The sequence below is a fragment of the Astyanax mexicanus genome, chromosome 22, assembly GCF_023375975.1.
Source record: "Astyanax mexicanus isolate ESR-SI-001 chromosome 22, AstMex3_surface, whole genome shotgun sequence".
Classification (NCBI taxonomy): domain Eukaryota; kingdom Metazoa; phylum Chordata; class Actinopteri; order Characiformes; family Acestrorhamphidae; genus Astyanax; species Astyanax mexicanus.
In genome coordinates this window covers 9772880-9796943 of record NC_064429.1, presented here as the reverse complement: position 1 = coordinate 9796943, position 24064 = coordinate 9772880, and the positions used below count along the sequence as shown (strand labels likewise).

The 24064-nt window shown below is 39.6% G+C and overlaps 1 protein-coding gene across 1 annotated transcript in view; it reads right to left on the bottom strand.

The window, feature by feature from the left end:
* Window positions 1-24064, bottom strand: part of LOC111190560 (patr class I histocompatibility antigen, B-1 alpha chain-like) — a 116762-nt gene that overhangs the window by 92393 nt on the left and 305 nt on the right. Inside the window, exons 2-4 of the mRNA XM_049470263.1 lie at window positions 20687-20950; window positions 17513-17776; window positions 15419-15712 (exon numbers count right to left, since the gene is read on the bottom strand). Of these exons, the coding sequence (XP_049326220.1) occupies window positions 15419-15712; window positions 17513-17776; window positions 20687-20950 (822 nt within the window). The remainder of the gene's footprint in view (window positions 1-15418; window positions 15713-17512; window positions 17777-20686; window positions 20951-24064) is intronic.

Sequence of the window (24064 nt, the reverse complement as noted above, 5' to 3'; positions counted from 1 at the left end):
AAAACAAAACCATGTAAAAAACAGACTTCATCAAACCCAAATCCCTCAGTACATTCATAGTTATAGACAAAAGCGACACATGACAGACAGACTTACCTGAATTAACGCTGGCAGAATCAGGTGTGACACCTGAAACAGAGAGTGAAGGATGATCAGTATCTCCTCTGATTGTGTTCATCACCCTGATTTAAACACTGTGGAATTATGTAGGTCTAGAGTACAACTTTGTAGAGCGACACATTTTTACATTCAGGCTAGTTACCATGTTTAACCATCCTATGATGTTTCGGACAGGTTACACTCCGATCTGTTAGTGTTGTGTTTGTAACACTCCGATCTGTTAGTGTTGCATTCGTAACACTCCGATCCGTTAGTGTTGTGTTCGTAACACTCCGATTTGTTAGTGTTGTGTTCGTAACACTCTGATCTGTAAGTGTTGTATTCGTAACACTCCAATCTGTTAGTGTTGTGTTCGTGACACTCCGATCTGTTAGTGTTGTATTCGTAACACTCCGATCTGTTAGTGTTGTGTTCGTAACACTCCGATCTGTTAGTGTTGTGTTCGTAACACTCCGATCTGTTAGTGTTGTATTCGTAACACTCAGATCTGTTAGTGTTGTGTTTGTAACACTCTGATCTGTAAGTGTTGTATTCGTAACACTCAGATCTGTTAGTGTTGTGTTCGTAACACTCCGATCTGTTAGTGTTGTGTTTGTAACACTCCGATCTGTAAGTGTTGTATTCGTAACACTCTGATCTGTAAGTGTTGTGTTCGTAACACTCTGATCTGTAAGTGTTGTGTTCGTAACACTCTGATCTGTAAGTGTTGTATTCGTAACACTCTGATCTGTAAGTGTTGTGTTCGTAACACTCTGATCTGTTAGTGTTGTGTTTGTAACACTCTGATCTGTTAGTGTTGTGTTTGTAACACTCCGATCTGTTAGTGTTGTGTTTGTAACACTCTGATCTGTTAGTGTTGTGTCTGTGACACTCCGATCTGTTAGTGTTGTATTCGTAACACTCTGATCTGTAAGTGTTGTATTCGTAACACTCCGATCTGTTAGTGTTGTGTTTGTAAAACTCTGATCTGTAAGTGTTGTATTCGTAACACTCTGATCTGTAAGTGTTGTATTCGTAACACTCAGATCTGTTAGTGTTGTGTTCGTAACACTCCGATCTATTAGTGTTGTGTTCGTAACACTCTGATCTGTAAGTGTTGTATTCGTAACACTCCGATCTGTTAGTGTTGTGTTCGTGACACTCTGATCTGTTAGTGTAGTGTTTGTAACACTCCGATCTGTTAGTGTTGTGTTTGTGACACTCCGATCTGTTAGTGTTGTATTCGTAACACTCCGATCTGTTAGTGTTCGTAACACTCTGATCTGTAAGTGTTGTATTCGTAACACTCCGATCTGTTAGTGTTGTGTTCGTAACACTCCGATCTGTTAGTGTTGTGTTTGTAACACTCTGATCTGTAAGTGTTGTATTCGTAACACTCCGATCTGTTAGTGTTGTGTTCGTAACACTCTGATCTGTATGTGTTGTATTCGTAACACTCAGATCTGTTAGTGTTGTGTTCGTAACACTCCAATCTGTTAGTGTTGTGTTCGTAACACTCTGATCTGTTAGTGTAGTGTTTGTAACACTCCAATCTGTTAGTGTTGTGTTTGTGACACTCCGATCTGTTAGTGTTCGTAGCACTCTGATCTGTAAGTGTTGTATTCGTAACACTCCGATCTGTTAGTGTTGTGTTCATAACACTCCGATCTGTTAGTGTTGTGTTCGTAACACTCCGATCTGTTAGTGTTGTGTTTGTAACACTCCGATCTGTAAGTGTTGTATTCGTAACACTCCGATCTGTTAGTGTTGTGTTCGTGACACTCTGATCTGTTAGTGTAGTGTTTGTAACACTCCGATCTGTTAGTGTTGTGTTTGTGACACTCCAATCTGTTAGTGTTGTATTCGTAACACTCCGATCTGTTAGTGTTCGTAACACTCTGATCTGTAAGTGTTGTATTCGTAACACTCCGATCTGTTAGTGTTGTGTTCGTAACACTCCGATCTGTTAGTGTTGTGTTTGTAACACTCTGATCTGTAAGTGTTGTATTCGTAACACTCCGATCTGTTAGTGTTGTGTTCGTAACACTCTGATCTGTATGTGTTGTATTCGTAACACTCAGATCTGTTAGTGTTGTGTTCGTAACACTCCGATCTGTTAGTGTTGTGTTTGTAACACTCTGATCTGTAAGTGTTGTATTCGTAACACTCCGATCTGTTAGTGTTGTGTTCGTAACACTCCGATCTGTTAGTGTTGTGTTTGTAACACTCTGATCTGTAAGTGTTGTATTCGTAACACTCCGATCTGTCAGTGTTGTGTTCGTAACACTCTGATCTGTATGTGTTGTATTCGTAACACTCAGATCTGTTAGTGTTGTGTTCGTAACACTCCAATCTGTTAGTGTTGTGTTCGTAACACTCTGATCTGTTAGTGTAGTGTTTGTAACACTCCAATCTGTTAGTGTTGTGTTTGTGACACTCCGATCTGTTAGTGTTCGTAGCACTCTGATCTGTAAGTGTTGTATTCGTAACACTCCGATCTGTTAGTGTTGTGTTCGTAACACTCCGATCTGTTAGTGTTGTGTTCGTAACACTCCGATCTGTTAGTGTTGTGTTTGTAACACTCCGATCTGTAAGTGTTGTATTCGTAACACTCCGATCTGTTAGTGTTGTGTTCGTGACACTCTGATCTGTTAGTGTAGTGTTTGTAACACTCCGATCTGTTAGTGTTGTGTTTGTGACACTCCAATCTGTTAGTGTTGTATTCGTAACACTCCGATCTGTTAGTGTTCGTAACACTCTGATCTGTAAGTGTTGTATTCGTAACACTCCGATCTGTTAGTGTTGTGTTCGTAACACTCCGATCTGTTAGTGTTGTGTTTGTAACACTCTGATCTGTAAGTGTTGTATTCGTAACACTCCGATCTGTTAGTGTTGTGTTCGTAACACTCTGATCTGTATGTGTTGTATTCGTAACACTCAGATCTGTTAGTGTTGTGTTCGTAACACTCCGATCTGTTAGTGTTGTGTTTGTAACACTCTGATCTGTAAGTGTTGTATTCGTAACACTCCGATCTGTTAGTGTTGTGTTCGTGACACTCTGATCTGTTAGTGTAGTGTTTGTAACACTCCAATCTGTTAGTGTTGTGTTTGTGACACTCCGATCTGTTAGTGTTGTGTTTGTAACACTCTGATCTGTAAGTGTTGTATTCGTAACACTCCGATCTGTTAGTGTTGTGTTTGTAACACTCTGATCTGTAAGTGTTGTATTCGTAACACTCCGATCTGTTAGTGTAGTGTTTGTAACACTCCGATCTGTTAGTGTTGTATTCGTAACACTCCGATCTGTTAGTGTTGTGTTTGTAACACTCTGATCTGTAAGTGTTGTGTTCGTAACACTCCGATATGTTAGTGTTGTGTTTGTAACACTCTGATCTGTAAGTGTTGTATTCGTAACACTCCGATCTGTTAGTGTTGTGTTTGTAACACTCTGATCTGTCAGTGTTGTATTCGTAACACTCCGATCTGTTAGTGTAGTGTTTGTAACACTCCGATCTGTTAGTGTTGTATTCGTAACACTCCGATCTGTTAGTGTTCGTAACACTCTGATCTGTAAGTGTTGTATTCGTAACACTCCGATCTGTTAGTGTTGTGTTCGTAACACTCCGATCTGTTAGTGTTGTGTTTGTAACACTCTGATCTGTAAGTGTTGTATTCGTAACTCTCCGATCTGTTAGTGTTGTGTTTGTAACACTCTGATCTGTTAGTGTTGTATTCGTAACACTCCGATCTGTTAGTGTTGTATTCGTAACACTCTGATCTGTTAGTGTTGTATTCGTAACACTCCGATCTGTTAGTGTTGCATTCGTAACACTCCGATCTGTTAGTGTTGTGTTCGTAACACTCCGATCTGTTAGTGTTGCATTCGTAACACTCCGATCTGTTAGTGTTGTGTTCGTAACACTCCGATCTGTTAGTGTTGTATTCGTAATGTTACACTCCCCGAGCCCAGGGTCTGTGTAAGCAAATTAAATACCTGTAAACAGGGTGAAAAGGATGAGACACGAGGAAACGTGGCTTCTCTGTTCAGCAGCTTCTCAAGTCTCTTTTTATTAAACAACAGCAGTTTCTTACTTTTATAGTCTCTGTCTCGTGCTTTTAATGTTAATTACTGGTATCAATAATTTAAATATGTTAGTGTTGTGTTTGTGACACTCCGATCTGTTAGTGTTGTATTCGTAACACTCCGATCTGTTAGTGTTCGTAACACTCTGATCTGTAAGTGTTGTATTCGTAACACTCCGATCTGTTAGTGTTGTATTCGTAACAATCCGATCTGTTAGTGTTGTATTCGTAACACTCTGATCTGTTAGTGTTGTATTCGTAACACTCCGATCTGTTAGTGTTGCATTCGTAACACTCCGATCTGTTAGTGTTGTGTTCGTAACACTCCGATCTGTTAGTGTTGCGTTCGTAACACTCCGATCTGTTAGTGTTGTGTTTGTAACACTCCGATCTGTTAGTGTTGCATTCGTAACACTCCGATCTGTTAGTGTTGTGTTTGTGACACTCCGATCTGTTAGTGTTGTATTCGTAATGTTACACTCCCCGAGCCCAGGGTCAGTGTAAGCAAATTAAATACCTGTAAACAGGGTGAAAAGGATGAGACACGAGGAAACGTGGCTTCTCTGTTCAGCAGCTTCTCAAGTCTCTTTTTATTAAACAACAGCAGTTTCTTACTTTTATAGTCTCTGTCTCATGCTTTTAATATTAATTACTGGTATCAATAATATAAATTGAACATAAAAGAAAAGAATATAAAATATAGCCGTACATATACAGTTATATATAGACACTCATATATAAAATATACATGTAACACAAAATATATGCATATATAGATACATCTCTTAAACTACATGAATTTTATGTATACTAAAGGCTAATAATACTTTATAGCCCAACTGAACATATTCCTTCGTACTAAAGGCTTAATAGGACATTCCTTCTGGACATGTGTAGCTGTAGCTTACTTAGTGATACAGTGCAACATTTAAACACTTTTAGAGCATAAAGTTAACACATACATCAGCAGATACCCTTTTTATGTGTTAAGAGCTTTACAGAAATATATATATGTTGTGTCTGTAAAAATATATTTATAAAGTCACACGAGTAGAGAGATGTTCAGATGCCAACAGGCTAACATGCTTAGGAAAATATCTAGAGGACAAAAACACACTAGTAATACAAACTGAGGTAAGTAAGACTAACATACTGCCTTTTAACTGTTATTAGATAAAAAAACATAATCAAAACAGGCTAATTTTGCTGCAGTTTCAATTTATACAACCAAAGAACCATAAAAAATAATGAAAATGAAATGCCAAGGAGTACTGCTTTAAAACACGAACACTAACACAGCCACCATTTTCTGATCTCCAACACCATTTTCTAGACAAAGGTCTAACAGATTTATGAACTTCTACTGTGCTCAAACTTACCTCATATGTAAAAATATGTGTTTATACAGTCTACAGACCGACTGAGTGTAGATTTTGTGTACTTTTACCACATTTCTCACCTGTAAACAGGGTGAAAAGGATGAGACACGAGGAAACGTGGCTTCTCTGTTCAGCAGCTTCTCAAGTCTGAGAAGCAGAGCTGCTAGCTGCAGTAGATATCAAACGCCACAGTGCACCCTACTGGACATCTCAGGCAACAACAACATCTGATTTGAGCTTTCACAGCAGAAGTTCATAAGGTAGCAGAATAAAATAAACAAAAAATGATAACAATAACAAAAAAATAATTACAAATGTGACCATCACTTTGTGGGCGTCACACTCTCCCTGACAAAAGAAAATGATCCTTGGCAGAGATAACTATTTTGACAAAACCCCTTTTTTTTTTACTTCTAACATCTAACACTGTGCTTCAATTGACATAAGTGGTATAGGGATAAGAAACATATGTAAATGGTACATAAGAGTGTGTTGGGGGAGTCGCAGGTATGAATGGTGGTATGAAGGGCTTTACTGGATTGCATGTGAGTAAATGAGGCCCAGTGTAAGCTGCAATTGTGTTAATTCTTGGGTAAGGCTGAGTGGAGGGTTGGCCTAATGTTTCATATGTGAAAATGTGCTTTGGCTTTCTCTCCCTAGTGGAATGTCTATTTTCAGGTGTTGGCGATAGTTCATGTTCAGTTCCACATTCACTCATCCTCTCAGGTTCAACTAGATCAGGTAATGGCTCATAATCAGGTGACTGAGTTGGTTCATCTTCACTTTGACTAATTTGCTCATTTTGGTTCTGTTCCTCACGTATAGGTCCTGCATGGATGGAACCCTCTTCCTCCTGGGCTGGATCTCTCTGGTAGGTATGTCTTTCTCTCAAGGTAGGTATTTCATGGTAGGTATCTCTTTCTCTCAAGGTAGGTATTTCATGGTAGGTATGTCTTTCTCTCAAGGTAGGTATTTCATGGTAGGTATCTCTTTCTCTCAAGGTAGGTATTTCATGGTAGGTATGTCTTTCTTTCAAGGTAGGTATTTCATGGTAGGTATCTCTTTCTCTTGTTTTCTCACGAACAGGTATCCTCAACCAATAGCCTCCCGGACTTCGCTCATCCTCAGACTCAGTTGAGTCACTGGCAGAATTGTGATTTCCTGGATCTCTACTTGCCAGCGGATGTGTTGTTTTGGACTGCGTCTTCACTGGTTGCTTGGCTGATACTGGCGGTGTAAGTACAGGAAGGTCATTAACAAGTAACAGTAGATTGCGGTGCAGCGTTCTTGTTTTGTGAGGGCTACCCATTTCAGGAGCAACCACATACACTGGATTGTCTCCTACTTGCTTTTTCACCACATAGATGACTCTTTCCCAGTAAGATCTTAATTTGCCGGGACCTCCGCGCTCACTGAGATTCCTCACAAGAACTCTGTCTCCAGGCTGCAGGACTACACCCTTTACCTTTCGGTCATAATATGACTTGCCGCGAGCACTGGACTGCCGACTGTTTTCTTTTGCTATCTTGTACGCTTCTACCATTCTTTGAGACCACTGTTCTGCATAGCCTTTTTGTGTGACTCCATCTTCTTCTTCAAGTAACCCAAACAGAATGTCCACAGGCAAACGGGGGTGACGGCCATACAGCAAGAAGTAAGGAGAGTACCCAGTGGCTTCATGCTGGGTACAATTGTACGCGTGAATCACTTGTGGCAGGTGTTCCTTCCAATTCTCTTTCTCTTTGTCTCCTAGTGTACGCAACATCTGCAGTAATGTTCTATTAAATCTCTCGACCGGATTATTTTGGGGGTGATAGGGTGATGTTCTGGAGTGGCCTACCCCTGACAGCCGTCGAAGGTCCTTAAAGAGCTCATTCTCAAACTCCCTGCCTTGGTCATGATGTAACTTGAAGGGGTAACCAAAACGAGGAATGAAATCATTAAAGATACACTGTGCTGCTGTCCGCCCAGACTTGTTCTTTGTGGCATACGCCTGTGAAAATCTAGTGAAGTGGTCAACAAGCACCAAGATGTACTCATATCCTCCTCGGCTTTTCTCTAGATGTAAGAAATCTATACATACAAGCTCAAGGGGTGAACTGGAGGAGATGCTGCCCAGTGGAGCACGAATGTGTGTGGTTGGTTTCTTCTGAGCGATACATGGACACTTGCGTGTGATGTAAGCCTCAATTTCTCTCTTCATGTATGGCCAATAAAATCTCTTGCCAAGTGAAGGACACGCTCTGTACCAACGTGGGCCATGTCATTGTGAAGTTGTTTTAATGCAATGGGTCGGTACTTTGTAGGCAGAACCAGTTGCTTTCGCTGACTAGTTTTTCTGTAAAGGAGTCCATTCTCCAAGTGTAGTCTGCTCCATTCATTCAAAAGCTTTCTTGATGTCCCACTCACTCTCTGTCTCAGGTTGCTTGTGAGGGTTGCCTGTTTCTCTTTAAGTGTTATCACCTCTCCAATGGATTCATCCTCTCTCTGTGCTTTCACTAACTCGTCATGACTAATGGGTGGTAGAATTTTGCAGATCTGAGCATTGTGGTTTTCAGCAGAAATGTGTAGGGCAGCAATCCATGCCACATCCTTTTGTTCAGCCACTTTACTCCCCTTCCATGCTGCTTGCACCACATCCTGAGGTAGCCCCTCTGTGCACTCCTGGATGTACTTGTCAATGTTGAAGGGCATGCGTGACAATGTATCAGCATCGATGTTTGCCCTCCCAGGTCGATACTTCACATCGAAACAAAAGTCTGCCAATTCTCCTACCCACCGATGGCCAACAGCGTTGAGTTTGGCAGTACTCATGACATAAGTTAGGGGATTGTTATCCGTATACACTGTGAAGTGTGGTGCATAGAATAAATAATCCCTAAACTTTTCGCAAATTGCCCATTTTAGCGCCAAGAACTCAAGCTTGCCACTGTGTAGGTGGTAGTTCCTCTCTGCCTGCGTCAATGTTCTAGACCCATACCCTATCACTCGTAATTTCCCACCCTGACGCTGATACAGGGCGGCACCAAGACCCTCTTCTGATGCATCTGTGTGCAGGGTAAATGGTAAGGTGAAGTCGGGATAGGCCACAACTGGGGGTGTTACCAGCATGTCAATTAGTTGTTCTAGCACCATCTTGTGCTCACCAGTCCACTCTATAGGGGTCTTTGATGGCAGTTGTGGGCCCTTGTTTTTCCGTGTAGCCAGCTGGACTTGTGACGCTCCTTTCTTCATCTGGAGCAGTTGGTATATTGGTCTGGCTATCCGTGAGAAATCCTGTATGAAGGATCGATAATAGCTCAGGAACCCCAAAAGTTTCCTGACCTCGCCAACAGTCTGTGGTGTTTTCTCCTTTAGGCATAGCACAGCCTCCAAATCCTTTGGGTCTATTCTCACTGGACACCAAGCGGCCCACATATCTTACTTCCTGCTTGAAAAGGTCACATTTTTCGGGTCTTAGCTTTACTCCATGGACTTGGAGTGCTCTGAGTACTTTTCTGACCCCCTCAACATGCTCTTCGAAGGACTTGGCATAGCAAAGTATATCATCAAGGTACGGGACGCAACACTCATCTCTGAGGGTATCCAACATTTCCTCCATGCTTCGCTGGAATGCAGCTGGGGCATTAGATAACCCAAACGGGACCCGTACCCATTCATAGAGTCCCCAGGGCGTGATGAAGGCAGTGTAGTGTCTGGAACCCTCAGCAATAAAGCCTTGATGATATGCCTTTCCTTGGTCCAAAATACTGAACCATGAATATCCACCCAGTGTGTTGATGATATCTCCAATGCGCGGCAAAGGATGTCTGTCTGGTATTGTCTTCTGATTGAGAAGTCGATAGTCGACACAAAGACGAAGCGCCCCATCTTTTTTTCGAACACAGACAATGGGAGCAGAGTATGGGGACTTGGATTTAACTATTCATCCCTTTGCTAAAAGATCCTGGATGTATTCCTTCACTTCTTTAAACAATGGCTTTGGCACTGATGAATATGTCCTCTGCACTGGGAAATTGTCCTTAAGCTGTATGGACATTTGTAGGCTTGGAATGCATCCCACGTCATTGCAGTCCCTTGCAAAGGCAGCTGACTCCTCAAATAACATCTGTTTAACAACATCCTGCTGCCTCTGCTCCAGATGACTAACATCGACTGGTGGATGCCATAGCTGTGGTGGAGGAACCTTGTCAGTGGATGCTGTTGTAATTCTTTGAATACTCATGTTGGGTTCTTGATCTTTTGCTGAGCCAGTCTGAATGACTTTGTCAATTGGCTGAATTGAACCAATGAGGGACCTCTGTGGTAATGTTACATCATGGTTTGTATGGTTCCCAACTGGCACCGCAACATATTGGTTCTTCACATTTTTTACCTCCAACAGACCCTCACCTACATCCAGCATGTCCAGCAGTGCATTGTTCTCATCAGGCTCAAACAGCATTAAGGAGTTGGCTGGGTTCATGTTGTATGGAATTCTACATTTCACCCATGCTACCTGTCCAGCAGGGACAACAAAATTCTGTTTACTGACGCGAAGACGTCCAGTTAAGATGATAGGTTTTCTTGTCTGTACAAAGTTGACTAGTGTCTTGGCCTCACTACTTGGGATTGAGACAGCTCCGCTAAGCAGATTGACAAGTGTTGGCATCACACGCTCTGGCTGACCCCGAATTAATTCCTCTATAACATTAAACCCTAGCAGTGGCCTTTTAAGCGGTAAGTTACTCACTAAGAAAGGGACGTTAATAGACAAACTAGGGTCTTCTGTACCAGGAAGATTGACATTAATAGCCACCCAGCCTGTAAATGGTATAAGGTCACCATTAACTGCATATACTTCAAGCTTTTCATCACCGTCAAGGAGTTCAGTGAGGGGTCTTGTGTCATGATTAGGTAGGTATTGGTCTTTCCAACTCTGGTCAATGATGCTTACTTGGGCCCCCGTGTCCAGTAAAGCTGTTACTGCTAACCCATTTAGGTTGCAATGTATAATCACTTTCTTCCCAATGAGCTTTACGACAGGCTCACTTTTATTGACTGGCAACTCAGGTGTAGATGAAAGGTGAGTCACATTTAGTTTACACTTTCCAGATATTGTCTTTTGTGGACACATGTGCACATGGCTCTGGACCTCCCTGATAGACTGCAGCACCGGGATGTCATTAAAGTGGGACTCATTTGACCCGATCACTGGTGGTCCCTCGCCAATGACCGGCCCTGGTTTCCCGGATGCTCCATTTTCTTGAGGCAGCCAATGGCTCTGTGTCCTCCCTCACCACAGATAAAGCAGTGACTGCAACGGGGTAAGCCTCCTTCCACACATTTTGTACATCCATATGTTTTCTCCCTCTTAGCTAAAGGTGGGTTATTCATCTGGCACTTACAGGTGTGTATTGGTTTACCCAGGCCTGCCTGCCGCATGGAGTCAACAACACTGGTAAGAGCATCAATCTTGTCACTAAGCTGTTTCAAAGGGTCTTTCTTACTTTTACTTTCATGAGTATCGTGGCTGAGGTTGCAGGTTTTAGGACTGTCCATTTCAAGCTGAGCACTGTGAGCGACTGTCGGTTTTGCTCGATGCATCATGCCTAATCTGCGCTGCCTTTCGGTTTCGTCACTGGTTATCTTTGTTACTTGTCTCAAGATTGCCTCATCTGTCGCCATGCTATCTGATAGAAGTGGCTTCAATTCTCGGCGGACATCATTGTATTTATGGCCCAGTCCCTGATATATGGTGTGTAAAAAGACCCCCTGGACTGTTTCTGGACTATACTTTATGTCTGCATTAGCTTGTTTTGATGCAAAGAGGACTTTTTGTTTTAGCCCCATTACTCTGTAGAGGAATTGCTGTGGTGTCTCTGACTCACTCTGTTTTGCACACATTAGATCTTGCAGTAGTTCAGTGCTGCTTTTCTCCCCTAAATGCGATTGTAGGAATATCTTCAGCTCGTTGATAGTCATATCCTCTTTGTTCATGAGCAAATCCTTGAAATGCCCAGGTTTTACTATTCTCAACACACTCCTGACTATCTCTGCCTCACTAAAGTTCTCTCTGATGCCCTCTTCGATCTGCTTGTGTATATTATTGTAAGTGATGTCTGAGCTATGGTCACCAATTTGACCCCCCTGTACTTTAAACTCCCTGCGATGAAGGTATGAGAGATCTCTTAGGGAGACCAATGTATCACTTGTGTGTGTAGGCTTTTCAGATTGAGAAGTGTGTGGGGTTTTACCAGAGGGTGTAACAGTGTGTACACTTCCCGATAATGTTGATGGTGGTGTAGACATAGTTGTGTATTGTTGGAGCATTCTACCTAGCTGTTCGTAACTCGTTAGCATTCTCTGTAAATCTGGGTGAGAGGGGTCATCCATGTTATGGGTAGCTACATTGGGTAAACAAGGAGGTGTCATGGTGTCAGACAGGTGTGTGGTGTCTCCCAGGCCTGGGTTAGCTGGGGAGGCTAGCATATGAGTGTCATGTGAGTCTGTGCCTGCTTGTGTGTGAACTAACTGAGCTGCAGCACCACGGGTTTCAATGATTTCATTAACCACATCCCTCAACATTAGCAATGAACTCATACCCATGTCTTCTGAGTCAAGTAAAGATTTGCTATACATAAAACAGCTTACATAATCAAAACAGCCTTCGAGGTCCGTATCGCGAAGCTCTGAGGAGTCTCTCTCGGGTACAGGGCCGATGGTTTTAGCAATCTGGAAAAGTTCTTCCGCCGACAGCGTGAACAGGCCTTTTCTGATTTCCCACACCAGACTCTTCCTTTCATCGTCTGTCTTGGTACCTTTCTTCTCCATCTAGCTTGTCTGATGCCCAGTTCCCAAGCAGTCTTCCACCGTACGCTCGACGCAGCCGCAACTCTCTTTGGTCCCGGATGTCAGAAATCACTGGATCAGCTTCCCACCACCAGGGGGCGCCAATCCAGGACGAGCCCCCAAGAATCTGTTACACTCCCCGAGCCCAGGGTCAGTGTAAGCAAATTAAATACCTGTAAACAGGGTGAAAAGCATGAGACACGAGGAAACGTGGCTTCTCTGTTCAGCAGCTTCTCAAGTCTCTTTTTATTAAACAACAGCAGTTTCTTACTTTTATAGTCTCTGTCTCATGCTTTTAATATTAATTACTGTAATCAATAATATAAATTGAACATAAAAGAAAAGAATATAAAATATAGCCGTACATATACAGTTATATATAGACACTCATATATAAAATATACATGTAACACAAAATATATGCATATATAGATACATCTCTTAAACTACATGAATTTTATGTATACTAAAGGCTAATAATACTTTATAGCCCAACTGAACATATTCCTTCGTACTAAAGGCTTAATAGGACATTCCTTCTGGACATGTGTAGCTGTAGCTTACTTAGTGATACAGTGCAACATTTAAACACTTTTAGAGCATAAAGTTAACACATACATCAGCAGATACCCTTTTTATGTGTTAAGAGCTTTACAGAAATATATATATGTTGTGTCTGTAAAAATATATTTATAAAGTCACACGAGTAGAGAGATGTTCAGATGCCAACAGGCTAACATGCTTAGGAAAATATCTAGAGGACAAAAACACACTAGTAATACAAACTGAGGTAAGTAAGACTAACATACTGCCTTTTAACTGTTATTAGATAAAAAAATATAATCAAAACAGGCTAATTTTGCTGCAGTTTCAATTTATACAACCAAAGAACCATAAAAAATAATGAAAATGAAATGCCAAGGAGTACTGCTTTAAAACACGAACACTAACACAGCCACCATTTTCTGATCTCCAACACCATTTTCTAGACAAAGGTCTAACAGATTTATGAACTTCTACTGTGCTCAAACTTAACTCATATGTAAAAATATGTGTTTATACAGTCTACAGACCGACTGAGTGTAGATTTTGTGTACTTTTACCACATTTCTCACCTGTAAACAGGGTGAAAAGGATGAGACACGAGGAAACGTGGCTTCTCTGTTCAGCAGCTTCTCAAGTCTGAGAAGCAGAGCTGCTAGCTGCAGTAGATATCAAATGCCACAGTGCACCCTACTGGACATCTCAGGCAACAACAACATCTGATTTGAGCTTTCACAGCAGAAGTTCATAAGGTAGCAGAATAAAATAAACAAAAAATGATAACAATAACAAAAAAATAATTACAAATGTGACCATCACTTTGTGGGCGTCACAGTAACACTCCGATCTGTTAGTGGTGTGTTTGTAACACTCTGATCTGTAAGTGTTGTATTCGTAACACTCAGATCTGTTAGTGTTGTGTTCGTAACACTCCGATCTGTTAGTGTTGTGTTTGTAACACTCTGATCTGTAAGTGTTGTATTCGTAACACTCCGATCTGTTAGTGTTGTGTTCGTAACACTCTGATCTGTAAGTGTTGTATTCGTAACACTCAGATCTGTTAGTGTTGTGTTCGTAACACTCCGATCTGTTAGTGTTGTGTTCGTAACACTCCGATCTGTTAGTGTTGTGTTCGTAACACTCCGATCTGTTAGTGTTGTATTCGTAACACTCCGATATGTTAGTGTTGTATTAGTAACACTCTGTTCTGTTAGTGTTGTATTCATAACACTCCGATATGTTAGTGCTGTGTTCGTATAGCTTAACATTGATACATCTGATAAACAAAAGAGACACAATATAAACAAGACGGACTTACATGCTCTAAAGTTGACAGAAACAGGTGTGACTCCTGAAAGAGAGAGTGAAGGATGATCAATATCTCCTCTGATTGTGTTCATTATTGATCACTGATCTTCACACAGTGGAATTTTCTAGGTCTACTGTTCAACTTTGTAGAGCGACACATTTTTACATTCAGGCTAGTTACAATGTTGAACCATCCTATGATGTTCCTGTCAGGTAACATAAAGATTATGTTTAGCATTGTGATGTCCCATGGTGTCCCAGGTTGATGCTAATTTGATGCTGTGGAAACTTGTGTATTTATCTAAGTGTTATTACTGTATTTGTATCATCTGCACAAAAAAGTGTACACAAACCTGTGCTATTTATTAATTAATTCATTCATTCATTCATCCATTCCTATGTGGGAAATTACCACTTCAGGTTGGCTGGATCACAGCCTCAAGATGATAGCATGTGAGGAGTTGTGTGCGTATTCCAACCAAGTAAGTGTTGTTAAGTGTCGAGATAGTTATGTTAGAAGGTAGTTTTCGGAGTTTGTATGTCGTAGTGTTGATGTGCAACTATTGTTAGATTAGCATGCTAATCGCAATTAGCATGCTAAGATGAAAGTTAGCATTGTAGGCTTATTGTATAGGAAAAGTGCAAGTCTTGCTAATCCAGCTATGTTTAAATAATGTCAAGAAGGTTTATTATTCCAGTAAGTGTATATTTGGTAGTTTAATTCAGTATTTTGATTAGCCTTATTCTGTATTTTACAGATCACACACAACTCTTGCACATGTAATTGAAGTGTGAAGTTTAATAAAGAAACGAAAAGGAGACAACTGCTTCATGGTGTTCTAACCGACACCCCCATACAACACACATCCCATCATCAGAACCCACACATACAGTCCTTTAGTGGTCCTCACCAACAATAATAATAATATGAGTTTAGGTGATTGGTGTTGACCATGAAAGCTAAATGACTTTACTCACCAGATGACTTCCTCTTCCAGATGAAAACTGCAGCACAGATTATGATGACGAGCAGGAGAGCACCAACCATTACACCAACTATCAAACCCACTGACACTCCATTACCTGCAACACCAGACACTTACATTACTGTCCCTTTTTATCTGACACATCAGTTAAGCTTTTTAAAGTTTTACTTTTAGACAGATTTCTTCTACCTGACAGGACTTTATGATCAGACACCAGCAGAACCAGCTCCTTCCTCAGGCTGCTGTGCTGAATAACACAGGTGTACTGGTTGTTCTTCAGCTCCTCAGGTGAGAGGGTCAGAATGCTTCTCTTCTGGAAGGTTCCATCCTGGTTGGGCAGCGTCTCTCTGAGCTCCACGTCCTCATTCAGTTCCTCTCCGTTCTTCTGCCAGGTGATCATCACTCCTTTGGGGAAGAACCCTGTAGCGTGACACACCACTGGAGAAGAAGAGTTTTTCTGGAACAGATACACCTCAGGACGATCTGGAGAGAAAAGGGATAGAGAGAGAGTCACATCATACCTGTTTTTATTACCTTCTGAGAGCCTGAACATCACCAGCTGTTGTGTTCATGTTTTTGATGCACAATTTCATTGCAGTAAAAAAGTGAAAACAAAAAATATGTTATTACTTTATATTTTATGTTTAATTAAATTTTTTGCATATTTTTAAAATAAAAGGACAGATACAATAAAATATGTGAACATCCTAACCACGAGACCAAGCAAGCTGATTAATCTCCTTCATTAATTAAGTTTGGAAAACAGTTAACAATGCCAGATAGTTACTAGCCGTTAACCATTATGGCTAATCTGCCATTTTGGCTTCATAATAAACGTTCCCAAATCATATTAATGAAAAGATTTCTATTAAAACAATAAAGAACAGAAAATAATAAACTGGTCTAGTGTTGTAAGAGATAAATACTATTTACATCATCTGTTACTGACTAATGAAGCTTTTAAATATAGAGCAGTAATTATGTCATTCATTTGCTCGTTAGATCAATTCAACTGAATTATGCAGTTTAGATTAATTAATCACAGGACATGTAATTATTTATATACATTGTTTACTCGCTTGACAGCACTATTTGAAGTGATGAGGGGAATTGATTATATGTATATATGTGAGACTGAGATGCAGCACACTGTAAAAAAATGCTGTGAAATTCACAGTAGTATACTGTGTTCCTGCACAATTAACTACTTTAAATATGTTTACAGTATTTTACTCTGAAGGCAGCCAAAACCATAGTAATTCATTTGAAAATTGCTAAATCACAGTAATAATCCAACTACTGTAATCCCAGTAATACACTGTAATAATCCACTAACGGGCAATCAAAAGGGAGCAGTAGTCATTTGGATTTATTTTGGATTCAACCGACCTACAACTTAAAGAAGAAGAAGAAGAAGTTTGAAAGTGGAGTAGCACTGTCTGAAGCGACCATTCCATGTAAGTATCACATAGCACAATTCTGTCTCTTGACTAACTTTATAAAAATATTGACTTGCCCTGAGAGCCTCTTATTAACATGATGTGCTTAACAAACCAGTTTGGTGATTCTGTATATTAACTTTAACTTTCATTTCTGTTCGGTTATTCGTCAGAATGAATCCTGACTCCAGCAAGTGCAGTGAAAAGTTCAAGAAAAGCCAGAAAACTGGAAGAACTGTAAAGCAGAAAACATCAGATATGACATTTCTTTCACAGGGGACTTCAGAGTTTAACTGGCAAAATAATTAGATTAACCTGTTGTTCTTCACATACTGAGGAAAATAAATAGTTAAAGAGTATTGTTTGCTGTGTCTCTGCAGATTTTGTTAAACAATAAATAATGTCATGCAGTACATGGCATTAAAGAAATGTTTATGTTTAGGAGTGATTTAATATTATTAAAGTGTCATTCTGTTGTAAAAACACTAATATAACTCATTATTTTTTGTAAAGTCTGATCAATACAACTATACACAAAATTACAGTTTTCATGAAACATTTTTGCAGACTAATTTACTATTCAGCTGCTGCCAGTTTATTTATTTTTTTAATAGTGATTGTTGTTTTTACATTATCTTACTGTTAAGTTTCTGCCAGTAAGTTACTGTGATTTGCTTTTGGTTCAGAGTAAATTACAGTTTAGCTACTGCCAGTTAGTTACTGTTATTTTATTTCACAGTAAGTTACTTGTCAATTACTGCCAGTTACTTTAATGTAAATTTCTCAGCACATTTTTTACAGTGCAGCAGTTAGTTATAAAGTAACGGTATGACAAACACTTTACCTTTCCTTTCCAGAACGGATTTACCATATTCCACACACACCTGTAACCAAGCAATACAATCATATTGTAAAAACTGTTTCACGGCCTGCGCTGTAGCCGGGTCTGCATAAGCAAGATCTTGAGGAAAAGTTGCAATCCAGGTTCCACTATTTAGATCCAGCCTGAGAACGTCTTCTCCATCATAACCGAACTGATCATATCCTCTCTGAGACCCATCATTATCATCCAGCTCACAATTCATCGTTCTCTGGACTGTATGAAGCCCTGCACACACACATAAACACAAATGGCAATTGTATGCTTTCTGAGCATTTCCCCCAAAATATCACAGAAAATGGGGTCATCATGTCACACCAAATAACCCCTTACATAGTTTGAGTATTATTTAATTTAATTAGAGTATTATTTAATTAGGCTTGTGTTGTGTACAGTAGTAAAGTTGTAGTAAAGTGGTATTAGTGAATATAGTAACTCTGTATTGTAGTAGAGAAGTGGGCGGAGCTTCTTCTGGTCATGGTGAACATAAGGCTTGTGTTGTGTACAGTAGTAAAGTTGTAGTAAAGTGGTATTAGTGAATATAGTAACTCTGTATTGTAGTAGAGACGTGGGCGGAGCTTGTAATCATGGTGAACATAAGGCTTGTGTTGTGTACAGTAGTAAAGTGGTAGTAGTGAATATAGTAACTCTGTATTGTAGTAGAGAAGTGGGCGGAGCTTCTTCTGGACATGGTAAACATAAGGCTTGTGTTGTGTACAGTAGTAAAGTTGTAAGTGGTATTAGTGAATATAGAAATTCTGTATTGTAGTAGAGAAGTGGGCGGAGCTTCTTCTGGTCATGGTGAACATAAGGCTTGTGTTGTGTACAGTAGTAAAGTTGTAGTAAAGTGGTATTAGTGAATATAGTAACTCTGTATTGTAGTAGAGACGTGGGCGGAGCTTGTAATCATGGTGAACATAAGGCTTGTGTTGTGTACAGTAGTAAAGTGGTAGTAGTGAATATAGTAACTCTGTATTGTAGTAGAGAAGTGGGCGGAGCTTCTTCTGGACATGGTAAACATAAGGCTTGTGTTGTGTACAGTAGTAAAGTTGTAAGTGGTATTAGTGAATATAGAAATTCTGTATTGTAGTAGAGAAGTGGGCGGAGCTTCTTCTGGACATGGTGAACATAAGGCTTGTGTTATGTACAGTAGTAAAGGTGTAGTAAAGTGGTATTAGTGAATATAGTAACTCTGTATTGTAGTAGAGAAGTGGGTGGAGCTTCTGGTCATGGTGAACATAAGGCTTGTGTTGTGTACAGTAGTAAAGTTGTAGTAAAGTGGTATTAGTGAATATAGTAACTCTGTATTGTAGTAGAGACGTGGGCGGAGCTTGTAATCATGGTGAACATAAGGCTTGTGTTGTGTACAGTAGTAAAGTTGTAAGTGGTATTAGTGAATATAGTAACTCTGTATTGTAGTAGAGAAGTGGGCGGAGCTTCTTCTGGACATGGTGATCATAAGGCTTGTGTTGTGTACAGTAGTAAAGTTGTAAGTGGTATTAGTGAATATAGTGACTCTGTATTGTAGTAGAGAAGTGGGCGGAGCTTCTTCTGGTCATGGTGATCATAAGGCTTGTGTTGTGTACAGTAGTAAAGTTGTAAGTGGTATTAGTGAATATAGTGACTCTGTATTGTAGTAGAGAAGTGGGCGGAGCTTCTTCTGGACATGGTGAACATAAGGCTTGTGTTGTGTACAGTAGTAAAGTTGTAAGTGGTATTAGTGAATATAGTGACTCTGTACTATAGTAGAGAAGTGGGCGGAGCTTCTTCTGGTCATGGTGATCATAAGGCTTGTGTTGTGTACAGTAGTAAAGTTGTAAGTGGTATTAGTGAATATAGTAACTCTGTATTGTAGTAGAGAAGTGGGCGGAGTTTCTTCTGGACATGGTGAACATAAGGCTTGTGTTGTGTACAGTAGTAAAGGTGTAGTAAAGTGGTAGAAGTGAATATAGTAACTCTGTATTGTAGTAGAGAAGTGGGTGGAGCTTCTGGACATGGTGAACATAAGGCTTGTGTTGTTGTTCAAAATGGTGCAGTCCAGCAATCAGCTAAGTGGGCCACATAGGCTCCTAAGGCCCCGTAAGCTTAACCAATCATGTGCTCCTAGGGTTCCATGAGCTTGCATGGAGTGCACATGAACAGCAACTGAACAGACTGTTAAAGATCTAATATTACGAGAATAAGCTTTAATATTACGAGATTAAAGACGTAATATTAGGAGAAAAAAGACGTTTTATTGCGACAAGTTATTTACATTTACCTACATTTATAACCTGCTGGTTATTAATGCTGTTCAGATTTTTCTGGGTGGCGTAGTCGAACATAAACAATCATTTATTCCAATAAAAATGTGCTGTAGAAGTGACTAAATTTAATTGTAGACGTAGCACGTTAATATTTTGAAATAACACTAAAAACAATTATGCTGTTCATACAACTATTTTTTATGTCTAATCTAAATTACACTTGTATGCAGATTAAATGCAAATTAAACATAACAAAAACTAAAATATTTTCTGATACAATCAGAAACATGCATAAACAGTGTAATGACAGTTTCTTGTGCATATTTTAGTGACACAGATGGGACCTAGGTCTTTAAGCTTCCCATATGGTCACCTTTCACAGGTTTATAATTTATGGAAGTAAAATTGCATTTCATGTAGGCTACAGTAATCTCTTGTTCATATGGTCCTATCAACTGTTGATGAGGGACCTTTCTTGATGCAGTGCGTCGGAAGGATCGGAGATACTGGGGTTCAGCTTAGACTTGTGCTCTTACTTTTTACACACTGAAACTCCTTCACATTCTTTGAATGGTTTGAAAGATAGATGGATGGATAGATGCCTTCAGAGCCCATATCAATAAATATGCAAATGTCTTCCAATCTTTCTAAACATTTCAATCCTTTTCTCACGCATTTATTTCAAATTGAAGATCATCTGCCCAGCTTTACTCTTCAGTGGCTCAGCCTTTAGTGGATACTGTTTTGTACCAAGTTATGGTTATTATCTCACAATTATTTTGCTTCACCCATTCCTTGATTTTTTACTTCTGAGCTCATACACACGATGAAAATCCATTATATAGACACAGACCTTAATTCCCTGAATAAAAATTAGAGGGTTTGTGCTCACCCGTTTTATTATGATTGAACACCTTTAATGCAGCATCCATTATGGAATTGGAGAGTGCCTCTTGACTTAAAAGATCATTCAGCAAAATCTTCATGTGCTCTTCATTATGACTCTTTTTTAACCACTCTGCCGTTACGACCACTGTCCTGTTGTTACTGTCATAATGTGCAGCCTGCTCTTCATCCACCTGACCGACAGCAGTGAACTCTGGGATACTGATTCCTGGTGTGACAGTGGTGAAGAAGAACTCCAGAGAGTGGGTGGCTGCAACGATAAAAACAAAAGCATATATTTCTCAATTAACTGCAATCATGAATGGCTGTTTCTAAAAAGACAACTGACTTAATACAAATAAAATATTATTAAAATATTATGTGTACACTAAGACTTTGGGATTGTGCGAATTTTAAAAAGGCTATCAGACAGATTTTTTTTTAAGAGATGGGGTGTTACATTATGTTGCCAAAAGTATCGGCTCACCTGCATTGCTGTGTTTGGTGATGTGAGGTTTGTATGGAGCTGCTCGGTCATGTAAACTCTCTATTACATTATTCTCTCTACGCTCTACACTGTTCTTGATCTAAAGTTTGAAGCTGTGTAGTGATGAACTCTTAAGCTACATGAAGTTTGGAGGTGTGTAGTGATGATCTAATCTGAAGCTACATGAAGTTTGGGGGTGTGTAGTGATGAACTCTGAAGCTACATGAAGTTTGGGGGTGTGTAGTGATGAACTCTGAAGCTACATGAAGTTTGGAGGTGTGTAGTGATGAACTCTGAAGCTACATGAAGTTTGGAGGTGTGTAGTGATGAACTCTGAAGCTACATGAAGTTTGGGGGTGTGTAGTGATGAACTCTGAAGCTACATGAAGTTTGGAGGTGTGTAGTGATGAACTCTGAAGCTACATGAAGTTTGGAGGTGTGTAGTGATGAACTCTGAAGCTGCATGAAGTTTGGAGGTGTGTAGTGATGAACTCTGAAGCTACATGAAGTTTGGAGGTGTGTAGTGATGAAGTCTTAAGCTACATGAAGTTTGGAGGTGTGTAGTGATGAACTCTGAAGCTACATGAAGTTTGGAGGTGTGTAGTGATGAACTCTGAAGCTACATGAAGTTTGGAGGTGTGTAGTGATGAACTCTGAAGCTACATGAAGTTTGGAGGTGTGTAGTGATTAACTCTGAAGCTACATGAAGTTTGGAGGTGTGTAGTGATTAACTCTGAAGCTACATGAAGTTTGGAGGTGTGTAGTGATTAACTCTGAAGCTACATGAAGTTTGGAGGTGTGTAGTGATGAATTCTGAAGCTACATGAAGTTTGGAAGTGTGTAGTTATGAACTCTGAAGCTACATGAAGTTTGGAGGTGTGTAGTGATTAACTCTGAAGCTACATGAAGTTTGGAGGTGTGTAGTGATGAACTCTGAAGCTGCATGAAGTTTGGAGGTGTGTAGTGATGAACTCTGAAGCTGCATGAAGTTTGGAGGTGTGTAGTGATGAAGTCTGAAGCTACATGAAGTTTGGAGGTGTGTAGTGATGAACTCTGAAGCTACATGAAGTTTGGAGGTGTGTAGTAATGAACTCTGAAGCTACATGAAGTTTGGAGGTGTGTAGTAATGAACTCTGAAGCTACATGAAGTTTGGAGGTGTGTAGTAATGACCTCTGAAGCTACATGAAGTTTGGAGGTGTGTAGTAATGAACTCTGAAGCTACATGAAGTTTGGAGGTGTGTAGTAATGAACTCTGAAGCTACATGAAGTTTGGAGGTGTGTAGTGATTGGTGTAGTGACTCTGCAGAAAGTTGGTGAACTCTGTGCACTATGCTCCTCAGCATCCACTGACCCCGCTTTGTTATTTTACACTGACAGAGCACAGAGTCGCTGTCGTTTCCAGTCACTTCCACTGTGTTATAATATCACTGACATTTGTCTGTGGAATATTTAGTAGTGAGTAGTGAAATTTCACAACTGGACTTCTTGCACAGGTGCTGCATCCTATCACGGTACCTCAGTTCACTGAGCTCCTGAGAGAGACCCGTTCTTTCACTAATGTTTGCAGAAGCAGTCCCAGCATGCCTAGGTGCATTAAGGCAGTGGGACTGCGTCCAAAAAACATCAATGTTTCTACTTTTTCATCCTCCTTTCCAGACCTAAAACCTGTTTTTTTTTTGGTGCAATCTTACCGTAAAAATACTGGAGGAGATAAAAGAGGTAATAAAGTCACTTAAGGATTTATTTAAAAAAACTTTTTATGAAAACAAAAGTGATTCTTTACTCTTTACGCTTCAAAAATGCAGCTCTCAGTGTATCATATTCTGTGGGAAACGTCCCCTGTAGAGCCTGTTTCACAGGTTTAGATTTGTTCTTTAATCTGTTTTATTCTTTAATCTTGCTATTTTATAAGTCTGTGATTTTGGTAGTAAACAAAAACAAACAATAATTGATTGTCTATAAAAAGGGGAAATTCTTGCCCTTTCCTACATACTTTACATACCTCACATCACCTGACTCCTCACATCATGGGACTTTCAGGCAACCAGGACTTTTTAAGTCCTTTTAACCATTTAATCATTTCCTGGAAAGATTTATGCAAATTTATCACGGATATTATCAACATTGAGTTTAGCCTGTGCTTAGTTAAATCAAACTAAATTAACTTTAATATAGTGTATTTTTTAAAAAGTAGCTAAAGAATGTATAAAAAACTATTATTCTCTTTTTGAAATATATGCACTAAATTGAACATATTTACGTAAATGATGTTGTTTTCTCTGGCTCTTTTTCCCTTTCTTTTCTTTCTTATTTTCCTTTCTATTGCTATGTCTTAACATATGTCTACATGGATAACATTGCTCAAAAATTACAATATGTACATGTTTCAATCTTAAAACAAATAAAATCCTGCATTTTCTTTTCTGGGATAGAATGGTGGCTTTATTATTCATTAATTCTCTGTTAGTCCAATTTCCTTATTTAATTAAATGTTTTATTGAACAATAGTATTTTTTATTGCTTGACTAAAAAATATTCAGTTTAAATTCCAAAGCCACAATATTGGGTCTTCAACTATGAATAGCATTTCAGTACAACAGAATGAACAAACCCTTTTCTCTACAGTTTGGAGGGATTAAAAAAACACATATTAACATTATCTATATAGTTACATATATACATACCTATGTACATATACATACATGTACACGTATTCACCTGTCTGCACACGCATAAACACGTATTTACATATAAATAAACACAATTTAACAGGCTATATTGTCAGTTCCGGGTATGTTATAAATGGTTTCCACCTTTTCTTAAATAAATCAGTGGTTAGGTTTAGCTTTGCTGTTATTTTCTTTATAATATAAACCTTTTAATTTAACTAGGTTTTA